The sequence below is a fragment of the Bemisia tabaci genome, chromosome 7, assembly GCF_918797505.1.
Source record: "Bemisia tabaci chromosome 7, PGI_BMITA_v3".
In the NCBI taxonomy this organism is placed as follows: domain Eukaryota; kingdom Metazoa; phylum Arthropoda; class Insecta; order Hemiptera; family Aleyrodidae; genus Bemisia; species Bemisia tabaci.
The window spans coordinates 20,369,543-20,382,806 of record NC_092799.1 but is presented as its reverse complement, the minus strand read 5'-3'; the positions used below and the strand labels follow the sequence as shown (position 1 = coordinate 20,382,806).

The window sequence follows — 13,264 nt, the reverse complement described above, 5'->3', positions numbered from 1 at the left end:
TCAGCAGAGTGTCTAGTCGTTTTTCATTTTAGGAAATCCTGGAGAAATCCTGATTTTTCCTGATTTTTGACTGCTAAATCCTGATCTCATAAGTTTTTCAAATCCTGAGTTTTTGCGAAGAAAAATTAAAACTGCATAAGCGTATGCGAACGCAGAACTCTAAAATTAAGTTCTAAAGATTAAAAACGAGTGTGAATCAATGAAAATGTTAATACACGCTAATGAACGGATTGAACCGATCGGCCGGCCGACTTTTCTCAAATCCTGATTTTACAGCCGATTTTTCCTCAAATCCTGATGAAATCGGGATTAAAGCTTGATGGAATCCGAAAAACCAGGAAAATTCTGATGCTAGACACCCTGTTTAAGTAGGATACTTGCAAAACACTCAGCATTTACACTTTTCTAAGAAAAAGATATGAAAGAAATTGATCAATCAAAACTCAAATTGAAAATTAAATCATTAAAAGCTATTTCTGGAATTTCTGGCGAGTCTCCAGACTATTTCTGATATCCAAACGATGAGATTTTTGCTTAAGTCTCCTGACCAAGAACGTTTTCAAGATGCCGAAAAAAGTTAGGGATGATTCAAACTTACCCTGAAGCACTTGTCAATAACTTCATCAGAGAGACCAACAGCTTCAAAAATTTGGGCTCCTTTGTACGATTGCAAGGTGGAAATTCCCATTTTGGCCATCACTTTGGCAATGCCACGTTCCATGGCATCCGAATAGTTCTGGAAACAAAAAAACAGTGAGTGATGAAGCGATCACATAGAAAATTGCAGAAATCAATGGATGAACTAAAACGATGAAAGCCTGATAAGTCAAATGATCTTTTAGTTAAAGATTTGTTTGATTTAGCTTCAGTTTCAGGACATTCCGTCAACGATTTTTTGTCCAGTAGTTTGCGTCGATGTGTAAAATAAGCAACAGTGACTTGCTCCAATCAATATATTTTTACTTTTTCCTTTTGATTCATCTTTGCAAATTGTCATTTGTGAAAATTTGGTTTTATTTCTATCCTTAAAATTTTTGATATAAAATATACCTTGTATGTACCTTTTTTTTTAATAGTCAGGGAGAAATACGGTTTGACCCGGAACAAATTGCATAACAATTTTTTCCTATGTAAACGTCATCAGTAGGTTCTCCTGAACAACGTACAAAAAGTTTACCACGGTCCGACCCCGGAACACCCCCCCCCAAAATGACGAAAATTCAAAATGAGGGCCATAATAAGGGCCTATGGGATTTCGATATTTTAAAATGTTCCTATAGTGTCATGCAAGGTATCATTTTCTATGTAATTTTGGTCTCAGATTTCATTTCTGAAGTCCGAAAAGCTCCTAGGTCAAAGGGAGTGACCCAAATCCAAGATGGCGGCCAAATTTGAAAGGCAATAGGGTCATTTTTCAACTTTTACGTAATTGGGCAAGTGAGGTGTTGTTCCCTGTGTAATTTTGGTCGTAAAACTTCCGATTGAAATCATGAAGGCAACAGGATTACTTACCTCGTACAAAACTTTATCTGTGAAAGTACTATCCAAAACACCCTCTGCTCGTAAGCTCTTGGCCATCTCAAAGACAAGGTAAGGACAAATAGCATCAGCGCCATAACCCAGAAGGACACACATATGATGAACCTCTCTGAAGACAAAAAAATCAGTCCCAAAAAAATTAGTTCACAAGAAAAAGAGGGACAAACAGACCATTAGAACTTCATTTTGAAATATATTCACATACAGTTTCCACAGTTAGGGGTGTTCAAAAGAATTCTTGAAGGTAGGCTATGGCTACCATTTTAAACAGATACCGCTAAGAGCTCCTATTGAGGTTATGCTATCGGAAACAGCTGGCTTTATCAGAGTTGCAAGAGCTCTCGTTAAATGCATTGTTGCCCCATATGTCAGTCTTTGGATTGTACTGCGCAAAGGCACGCAAAATACATATACACATAACAACAGCTTAATTTCATCACCTCCGATTGCTATCGGTAAGAGAACTCTTATTGTTACTCTTTCTTAACAGAAGTGGTTCAGAGGCTCACCTAAAACCGATAAGACAAACTCAATCGTGGTTCGCTATTTAGGCATATTTATGCTAAGAGGAACTAGGTGCGTAGGGTTTGCATGAAGCAACCCCTTTAAGCAACCCTTTTAAGTTTGTTCCTTCTTCAGGAATGTCTATACACTGATTCCTTGTTCAAAATGATTGTGTATGTTTGACTTATGCCATAGCTACAGAGAATAGCTTTCATGCGTGGTCTTGTAAAGGCCTCGATAGACGATCAAATTCCCGAACCAATTCTGATCAAAGTAGCATCAAAGTGTCGGGAGTCATCAGTCTTAAACTCATTAATTTGCTTCATTTTAAAATGAAAACTTGGCAGAAATTTTTCCTGTGGCAGAAAATGATGAATGGTGGCACTCCGTTCTGATCTTACTTTGAACAAAAAAGTGCAGCCCGTCAAAATTTGATGGTAGATGGTGACCACTAGCCATCAGCATGTCTACTTTGATCGGAATTGGTTCGGAATTTGATCGTCTATGCAGGGCTTAAGGTATGATAACACAAATCTGATCGTAGGTAACTTTCTACTTTTATGGTGATAAAGGATGACACCTATAAGTTACAATTTACACTGGTGAATGGATGCTATTATGATGATGAGTATGTACTAATATTATTGACTGAAAAGCTCTGTTTCCTAAATTTTAACAGTTGACGATTTGAACAAAGGTCCTTGAAAACGTCAAGATCAATATAATTCAATACCTGGCTTCGCCTGTTTCCAGAATGAGCCCAACTTTCATCCTTTGCCTTTCCTCGATCAAATGATGATGCGTTGCACCAAGAGCAAGGAGCATACTCACTGGAATTCTGGAAGACAAAACAGCAGCATTAGTACGAAGAGATCATCGAATAAAAATTATTGGCGGCTTCTTAGACAAAAGAGATTCATAAGGGAGGATCCGATAATTGCTGAAAAACTCTATCATAGACATAAGTACTCAAAAATGAAAGCGAGCTAAAAAAATAGAGGAAAAATAGAAGAGAGGTTTGACTAATTACAAATCAAACAATCTTTAGATGGGTTTAAACATTAAAAATCGATAAGTGTAAAGAATTATAAACAGTAATTATTTGTGCCTACCTGTTTGCTCCAGCTTTGGCATCAGATAAAATAATTAATTGAAATCCACTTTGGGCAGCAGCGCAAGCCTCCTCACAAATCCTATTTAACGCTTTAATAAACCCTGGAGGTCCTTCACCCTTGTCAAAAGTTACATCAATCACATGCGTCTGTAATATAAAAAGAGCACGATGAAGGATTAATCACAATCGATAAAAAATCATGAAAAATCCAGCATGCATACAGTTCTTTTTTGAACAAAAAAATTGGGCTGTCTGAATGAAAACTGAGTAAAAAGAATGAATTCTTGCACTGTTATGAGGATATGAATATTAGAAGAGTGAAACGCTACCTCCCCGTTGTGTGAATAGGTTTTTGAGTAAGATTGTGAGGAGAAAACATGTGGATCACACAGAAAACACTTCTGGATCAGCAGCCGGATTGTTGAAACTTTAACTGGCTATGTCGGCACGATGAGACAAGACATAGCCCTATCTGCGCCAAGTAATATATCGATTTTCGATTCTTGTCATGCCAACATAAATTTCAACAATCGAGCTGCAGACCTTGTCTAGTCACCCATTATCATGTTCAAGTTTTACTTACAAATCTTCAGGCAACAGAAAGGCAACTTGAAGCAACAGAAACTAAAGATGATTTCTGAGAAAAAATAAAGTTGAACTGAGTTGAGAAATAACATTTTGAAGTTGGAATGAGAAAAAAAAAAGTACTGACATAAGCAGGATTATGAGATAGGAGATTCCAAGTTATCCAGACTTCTGTTGCCTCATTTACATTAGCAGAAAACAGAATCAACAGATCAAAAGGAACTGCAGTGACTTAGGCAAATTCCCAACTTAAATAGGTACTTGATTGAAGAAGTTTCAATACTTTGAAGATAAGAGTTTAACTAACCTTCCAGCCACGATGAACATTATTTTTTAACACTTCCAGATCCAGAAGGGAGACGATTGGATGCGGCAAAATGATTCTATGGCATTGCTTTGGACTTGGGACCAAAATATTAGCTTCAGGACCAATCGGACACATCAGTGACATCACAACTTTTTCTCTGAATGGATCGATGGGTGGATTTGTAACCTAATAGAATAAATCAAAGGACAATATGTTGATTTCTCATTTTCTTAAAGGTAGAGCCAGTTTCAGATAACTTTGCCCTTTTTGCTGTATGCGTGGAATAGGAGATGCCCTAAACCTTGTGTACAGCAAAAGAGGCACAGTTACCTGAATTGGGCTTTGCACAGTTCGACTTGGGATTTAAGAGAAAAAGAGTCCAGCATTAATGCTTGCTAATAAATTTTTGTCACACTAAAAGAGCTACTACTTAAAATTTCAAGTAATGAAGTTGAGCTATCTTCCAGAAAAATGTAGCGATGATAGACATTGAATAGGAATTTTGAAACCTTGCAATGCAATGCGTATCCATTTAAAACTATCCAACTGAAAAATGCAACTGCAACTTACAAATGTAACTGCTCATGATTAAAATTGAGGAGCTTTTTAATAGTCCATCATGAGCATCTCTTGAAGACTAAAAATTCTCAAATAAATATGAGGGGTATTAGAGATGAAGGAAGAGAGTAACATTTCTCAAAAAAATTGAGATGTGACATACTTCAGGTAAACTTGTCCTGAGAGAATGAAACATCAGAGCTCATGTGGTTACACTCGTATCCTTCCGTGTATTTTTTTGGTTTAAACTCGGATGATATTTTCTGTGTAATTACAAAATGTGACTCACTCTTTCATCCCTAGGTAATACCCTGCATTCATGCAGCGTAATCTTTTTCCTACTTATGATAGAATGAGTTGACCATTGAGGATTTCACTGAAAATGCTGGAGCTGAGGGTACATCAACTTTGAATTTCAGGATGTCTTTCCTCTTGCCCTCTGATGGATTGAATAACATTTAGGATTGGAAAAGACAGTAAGGAGTGTTTAAAGATTGAAAGAGGCAATTTCACTATGATAAATACATTGAGTAAGGTAGAGAAACTTTAGGTCTTTTGAGTACCTGAGCAAATAACTGCTTGAAATAGTCATAGAGTAACGGCTGGAACTCAGAGAAGCAAGCTAACGGGGCATCATTTCCCATTGATCCCAATGCTTCTTTCCTGAACAAAAATGAAAAACAAGAATGAATATTAAATTGAGGCTCAGCACTAAAACAATGGAGATTACAACTATCTAGAAAATTCATTCTGTTGACAGATTGAAAATGTGCAGCAATGCGAGCCAATCCAGAATTCAATAAATAATTAAACCTTATTTAACATTAGTGGATGGAAATTTTGTAGAATCTTGCGGTAAAATCGATAAATTTAAAAACTAATTTAGTTTCATTATTATAATTTTGAAAATTATTTTATATGCTTGGTGTCGTTAAAAAATCGTTAAAATTGTTGAGATTCAATAGAAAAGACCACATTGCATTACTTTGATTACTTTGACATTTACTTTGACATACTTTGCATTGTTTTTAAATAAAAACTCGACAGAAATGTTGTGCCTGGCAAAAAATTATGTTTACACTGACCAACAGTCATCAATTGGTCTATTTTGATCAGAGTTGGTTCAGAATTTGACTGTCTGTGGAGGCCTTAATGCATGCGTTGCATGATCCGATTCGTCTCTTGTTTGTCTTGACTGATGGATACCAACATTTCTTGCTTTTTGTACGCCTGAGTTTTTCTCATATCTCCTCATAAGAATTCTTCTCATATCTACCTTTCTGCGAATACTATTAACATCCACAATCAACCTGAAAGTTGGTGCTATAACTCTTGCAATTGTATATTGGTTTTAGACTATAATTTCTAATTTGCACCCTTTAACTTTGCGGCAATCTTAGAATAGTTCATTAGAGATGATGACCACTACTTACTTGGTTCTGATCATTGGAAGAATCAGCATGTTGATAGTTTCAATAGAATAGCTGAACAGTGATAATCGCCTATCTCCACCCCAAATACGGGTCATTTCTTCACCGGGCAGATTGTCCCTCAGCGTCTTTTTGGCATCACCACTCTCGAATTCTATGGATTTCTCTTTGACGAGACCAACAGCTCTAGCAGAAGCCTCTTTGCGTAAATCTTCCATGGTGATCTGGAATTGACAAAAATTTAGAATAAATATAAAGGTTAGAACTTAACATGAACTTCAAGTTCAGCATTGAAAATTTGGTAAATGCTGGGAGTGTTCACGCTGTAAAATGAGATGATAGATTCCAAATGCCTCCTCGAAAGGTATGATGAAATTCTGAACACGAAGAATTGACTGTTGTTTCTTTGCAAACTGACCAGTTTAAAATATTCATTACAATAAAACAAGAGCAGGACCAGGAAACAAAAAATCCAACGAGACGTAAATTACCAGGATATCATTAGAAATCAAAAACTAAAGATAAAAACAATGAGAGAAGCCTCACACTGAAAAGTTTTTATCCTATACATATTTCAGAACTAACAATGAAGATGAAATCAGAGTGCATCACTCATCTTTTATCATCTTTGTAAAATGGATAAAAGAAGAAAAAAAATTTAATTAAACCAAATTTGAATAAACGGCAAATTTTTTTAAGTTCAAATAGGTCTATCTACATTGACATCATGCTTGAATGGAAGCCTCTGTGATATTATCAACTAGTTGAAAAGGCCAAATTTAACAAAGACCCTCGGAAAAATCACAAAAATTTCTAAATCCAGATAAGTGCGGATAATAATGAGTGACATAAGCATATTTCTGTTCTATCAAATTAAGCCGAAGAACATATGTTGGTGGCTCATAGATAAAAAAAAAAAAAACTTTACTTGCGCTAAAAATTTAAAAAAATAAAAAAAAAAACTGCAAATGCATGCATTGGGTATGTACAGTTAATTTATTTGTGATTATAGTTAATATGAATAGTTAATTGAATGTCATTTATTTACTATTATTGTGAAAACACTATGTGTTCGTCCATATGAAAATGGATTTTCTTAAATAGGTTCAAATTTTTCGAGAGAAGTTTCTTTGAGAAGCTGGTTACAACAATCAAACATTGATTTTTCAAGGGAAAAGACTATCTGATATCTTAAATAATAAGTGGTTTGTTTATTCCAACATAATTAGAATTAGAATTCAGCATGCGGGGTTGGGTCTTCATCTGTTACCATATAACTTTTAGTAATAGAAACAAGTTAAACTGTGCAGAATCATGACGCTCTCATGGAACAATTTGCCAATATCTTTTTAGGATTTCACAAGATCATATTTACACACACAGCCATATTTACAGTGACAGCTTTAAAGAGCTCAGATTCGCATCATATGAGCAGTGCAGCAAAGTCAGCTATGAGGAAAAATGGACAGTCGACTGTTATCATAGTTAATTCATTATTTTAGTCATGACAGAGAAAATCAATGAAACAATGAAACTCAAACTTGTTAAAAATCAAACAAGCAAATGTAATCAGGTGCATACAAAATGTTTAAAATTAATAAAGGGGTCCAGTATACTGATGATAAATTTACACTCCGCATGGCCCAAAATTTATTGGCAGTGAACTTTTCCACAGCTTTTTTCTTGAAAATAGTGTGATATTTTCCGAGTAGACCTCATAATTAATCACTGGCTAATAGTTTACATATTTGAGGATCTACAGATACTTTGAACAGCCTTGAAAAAAGGTTAACTCCAGCAGCTTAAGCTAAGAATAAAATGTACACAACAGCCACCTAAATTTAGGGGTCATGTTGATCTAACTTGTGGTTGAACGCAGCCAAAAAACTTGGGTTTTTTCACAAAAATATGATGCAAAAAAAAAAAAACAAACGAAATGATTCAAATACAAATCACAACAACAGGATGATGCAGGACAACACTAAATTCAACCAAAAGTCATTCATTGACATCATATTTTTTTGACTCACCAACTAAACGCATCGATTGAAAAGCACCGCATAAAACAGAGCAAAAATAAAATTACTTCCAGGAAAATTTAGTGATGCTAAAAATTGAATGATTCTACAAAACTGACAGTTTGACTTCTTTGGAAGGAAAAAAAATGTTGAGTTTCGAAATAGTTTTTCACTCTAGAGAAAAAAAACCTGGAATTGGAGGAGACCCAGCTTTCTCTCTCTTCCAGATTGTGAGCGAAGAGAGAGTTGAGTCCATGATAGTAAACTTAGGTCTAAATTTGAACTGATGCAAAAACAAAAGCATCAATTTGTTTTTTTGTCAAAAATAAAAACTGAATAGAGGATACTTTTCTTTAAATTTGGAGCCTTCATAAAAATGTGACATGGGCAAAAAATTAAATTTTCCCATTGTTTTGAAATGAAAATTAGTTTAAATTCTTGACATTTGAAAGTTGTGCGAGAACCACAATGAATTTTTATTTTCTCTCATGAATGGGTATTGATAATAATTATGAATCACTTTATTAATAGTAGGATACTAAAGTAAATCACAGTAGTTTTCAATTTTGTGTTGCGGACTAAATCTTCTCCTTAGAAGAAAAGAGCTTCTCAACATTAACCCAGTCCTTCCAGAACTGAAAAAACCGTGCTCTACATATTGAATGCAATGTAACTTAACAAGGCCACTCTCTGGAAGTTTCCTGCGATACAAGCTGCTGAATAATGTAGGTTGCTGAACAAATCTTGAAAACTGGATGGCAAAACCCGTATGAGGCAACCGATGACCTCCATGATAGTTAACATGTTAACATGTTGACATGAAAGAAAAACCTTCACTCTGTTCCATTTCAGAGCGCCCCTGGTTACCTGGCAGTTTCCGCACACGGTTGCGACCCTGCAAACATCCCTGATTGTTGGCCAGGGAACCGAAAATGCCACTGCTTTTGTTCCTCTTCAAGCCGTGAAGACTTTTCCGTAGACCCTCTTCTGTTCTTTAAGAGTTGATAATTCAGAGTATTGCTGATTTCACCTTAGAATGAGTTTTTAAGTGAGATTCTGAAGAAGAGGATCTTTAAAAATCCAATATTGAAGAATTTAAACGAATTCTGACTGGTGTGCTTCCTAATCCCATGAGTTTCTGATGGAGTCCAGATTTGTTGAAATATTTCAATTTGGTTTCTCAAAGATATTCCCTGACAAAATTTCACTCTTAACCTAATGCCAAGGTGAAATCAACCAGATTCTGGGAACTTCAAAATTTTACAGTTTTTGCCAAAAAAGGGCCCATCAGTCTCAGCCTTTATCTGCATTGCTAAATGCTTTGCCCTGCTTGTCATTTGTGCTGTTAACTCATAACTACGCATCATTTTTCAGGGACGTTCCAAAATCGAACGGAGTATATTTTTTGAAAGCAAGAGAGGAGAAGACAACAGACACAAAAACTGTGAAAAAAGTCTGAATCCAGGATAGTTAACTTATGGATAAACTGGCAGCAAAAATTACCTGTTCTTTCAACCAGTCGGAATGAGGTCTATTCCTGGCAATCTGCAGTTTTAGTTCTACATCCTGAATGACAGTTTTTTCCTGAGTGTCTACCAATAACATGCGACCAGGTTTTAAACGACTCTGAAAAATATCAAAATGTATTCAATAAATTTAAAAATACATATCAATATATTTTCAATGAAAGATTAGAAAAGTTTTTTGTTAATATGTTTCCTTGGTGAAGGGAGCAATAATACAACCAATTGTCAGATACAGGTGGCAAAGAGGAGGTCAATGGGCTTAACAAGTCTTTTGACCTTCCTGAGTGGCAATCATAGCTTTAAACAAACATCTGCACAGCGCAGTTGCGAATGAATCGATATTTTTCTTAGGGGCCCATGCGCCAAAATCCAAGTATTCAGAAAAATGGGGAAATCTGTGCCATTCAGCTTGCGGTCAATCTCTTCAGCCCAAAAATTGTGTCGGTTTGAGGAATATCTATTAAAAACTGAGTTCCAAATATTATATGCATGCCGAATGGCAACATTATCTCCAATTTTCTTAAGACTTGAATTTTTTCGCTTCGGTTCTTTAGAAAATATCAATTATGTTCCTCATAAAGTTAATGTAACTAGATTAAAAAAACAAATCTTTCTCGGGATAATTATGTTTAGACTGTTCTTTTCTCTCTACCATGCAAATTTTCAGTTTTATACTCAATTGAGGTTTTAACTATTTTCCAATTAACCACTAACAGCTATTGCTGTTATAACATCTTTCTATCAAGCTAAAAGTGACAAATGAAAAGTTAATTATAAGAGAAACTTCATGGAGACAGATTGACACTTTAAGAAACTAATGGTCTCGTACCTTCAATTCAACATTTGCAGGGTCCGTATCATAAACACCGACTTCTGAAGCCATGACCATAATGTTATCTTTCAAAACGTAAAAACGAGATGGACGCAAACCGTTCCTGTAAAGTTAAGCAAAACCTTGATCAATTGAGCTATGAATGCATACAAAATTGAAAAAGCAATAGTGTTCTTACGGGTTTTCATGAATTTTCAGTTTTCTCTTTTGATGAATAGAAAAGTCCATACAACTCTCAGCATTATGATCCTACTTCACTTTCAGCCTTTAAAAAAGTACTGAATACTTCCCTCATCGTTAGATTTCAGGGATTGGGAGTTATCCTTCCTGCACAATTAGCTGCTACTTTTGAATGTTACCATCCTGAATTCCAATGAAAGTAAGATAGTTGCGCAAAGACCATTCTTATTCAGTTGTGCTCAAGGTGTGCCCTCAAGAGAATTTGAAAAATGCTAATCAGCGATCATCGTTTCCACCACCTGGCTGAGTCATCAGGGCATGCCAAAAATATTGTTATGAACGGATTTCATTTCTGGAATTTTCAAACAGGGTTTCTTTGCCAATGTTGAAAAAATATTAAAAAATTCCCAGAAACTGAATGCGCTCCATACTTTCAGAAGATAAATTTAAAAAAATGGGTGCCTTTGACCCACTTGCAAAAATTAGTTTACCTGTCTAGAATGGCTCCAACGTAACGACCATCGGTGAATGTCAAGAGAGCCGGACCATCCCATGGCTCCATGGCGCAAGCAGCCCAGTGGTAGAAGTCCCTTTTTTCTTTTGGCATTGTCGCATCATTTTGCCATGCCTCAGGTACCATTGTCATCACAGCCTGGATTTGAAGTTATTAATTAGGTTTTGGTCCAATCATATATGGCGCTTTTACATATAAAAGCTTCCTCTTTTTCATAACGAAATCAGTTTTACACTTTATGTTACCGTGGTTGTAAAAACTGCTTCACCTCACAACCAGGCGGGTCGCCATTGATTGCATGCAAAAATGGGAAGATCCTGAGAACAGTTTTTAGAAATGGGAAGGCCAGCAAAAATACAGGTTTCTTTTACTTTTTTTTTTAAAAAAAAATTGTGATGAAAATTGCAGAAATTTTACAGCAAAAAGGTAAAACTTATACACTTCTTGCAAAATTGTGGCACTTTTTACAGAGCCATAACAAGGTCATACCTTTTTGAAATGTTTGAAGAAAAATAAGGCCATTTAGAAAATTAGGAAGGCTGAGAACTTCCAAGATCCTGTAAGTTACCTTGACCATTCTTTTTTTATTGATGTGCGTGATCGTCAATAAAACGTTCATATATTTTCATGCATATTCACTAATGCATTTCCCCTGCGAAATAATGTGGACCCAGCACCATTTCTTCACCTTGTTACATATTCACAAAGCTGTCAAAACTATGCAAGTGTGTTTTAGTAGAACTGGTAGAAGTACATTAGGAACAATTTTAGTGAACTGAGTAAATCAAGTGCAAACGTCAATGAAGCGAGGTAATTTCAATCTATCGATTTCTTGAAAACAACTCTTTTTTATTCTGATCATCTTATTTTTTGGGGATGTGTTAAGGACCCATTAGGAAAAAACCTGCTCTTGAATACTGAGGTATTGAAGCTTCATAATCATTTTTCCAAGACGTGCCACTTTCGATTAAAGCTTCCAAGCAAAACAACGATGATTACCTCTGGCAGAGAGCGTCCACCAGCATGCACTAGGAACTCAAGTACACAATCAGCAGAACCAGAATCAGAGAGGTTAGGCTCCACAACAGGATACAGTTGTTTCAAATCGGTGAAATAAGGACTTTTCATCACTCCTTCACGAGCTTTCATGAAATTGACATTCCCTCGAAGCGTGTTAATTTCACCATTGTGAGCAAGACACCTGTCAATAATAACAACAAAATTATTCAGAATGGTTTTTCTTTCTCTGCTAGCTGGTTTTAAAAAGACCATCTTCTTAAATTAGAAGCTAATTCCATGCGCTGTGAATGAAAACTGAAGATGAGGACACTGTTGTCTTTCCAGTTATTTCACGAAAAGTAAACAAGTTGGATTTTGCAATCGCTAGCGATAGCAATATTCGTCATGGGAACGTTAGCTTCTGGGATATGAAAATGTTAAGGTACAGTTCGTTTGTAGTATCTTCTGAATTGAAGGGGCTATGTAATTTTGTGTTGACATCTCTTTTTTAACATTTTTAATTATTTTCTTTGCATACAAGAAAGCTGTTAGGTACCAATTATTTATTTTCGTTGGATTATATATGGTTTTCGGAAGTTAACGCATTTAAGTTTCAGGCTCGCTTTTTCGACGTAAAGTATACGTAAGGTGTCCCAAAAGCACCGGGACTTGTTCTGTAACTTCGAAAGTAAGATAGATACAGACATGATCTTGATCTCATTTTAAAGATCAACTCAATACCTATCGATTAAAACCAAGATCAGCTCAATCGAATAAAAATTGACCGAGTTATGGCAATTTGAAATCAGCGAGGAAAGTTTACGCCTACGGTTTTTAAGGAAGATTCTTCATCGCCGTAAATCGAAAAGTCGGCCGATAAAGTGATGCTTATTGTGTTTTTTTATTTTCGAGGTGTCATTTATCAACATTTTGTACCATCAAACGCAACAGTTGACAGTGCGTATTATTGCAAAGTACTAAAGGAGTTGAGAATGCACATTTCCCGGAAACGATCGGACTTGAAAGCTTCGTGGATACTCCATCAAGACAATGCGCGGCCTCACACATCGAGCTTAACACGTGAATTTATGAGTAAAAATGGAGTTGAAACAATCCCTCATCCCCCTAATAGCGCTGACTTGGCTCCATGTGATTTTT

At 35.8% G+C, this 13,264-nt stretch overlaps 1 protein-coding gene across 3 annotated transcripts in view; it reads right to left on the bottom strand.

The window, feature by feature from the left end:
• LOC109029618 (uncharacterized) overlaps positions 1-13,264 on the bottom strand; it is a 98,349-nt gene that overhangs the window by 25,747 nt on the left and 59,338 nt on the right. For all 3 annotated transcript variants that reach the window (XM_019040154.2, XM_072303033.1, XM_072303034.1), the window contains 11 exons: positions 12,107-12,308; positions 11,085-11,245; positions 10,411-10,516; positions 9,559-9,681; positions 6,041-6,261; positions 5,171-5,270; positions 4,050-4,235; positions 3,156-3,304; positions 2,777-2,881; positions 1,513-1,648; positions 599-736 (listed from right to left, as the gene is read on the bottom strand). In XM_019040154.2, the coding sequence (XP_018895699.1) occupies positions 599-736; positions 1,513-1,648; positions 2,777-2,881; positions 3,156-3,304; positions 4,050-4,235; positions 5,171-5,270; positions 6,041-6,261; positions 9,559-9,681; positions 10,411-10,516; positions 11,085-11,245; positions 12,107-12,308 (1,627 nt within the window). The remainder of the gene's footprint in view (positions 1-598; positions 737-1,512; positions 1,649-2,776; positions 2,882-3,155; positions 3,305-4,049; positions 4,236-5,170; positions 5,271-6,040; positions 6,262-9,558; positions 9,682-10,410; positions 10,517-11,084; positions 11,246-12,106; positions 12,309-13,264) is intronic.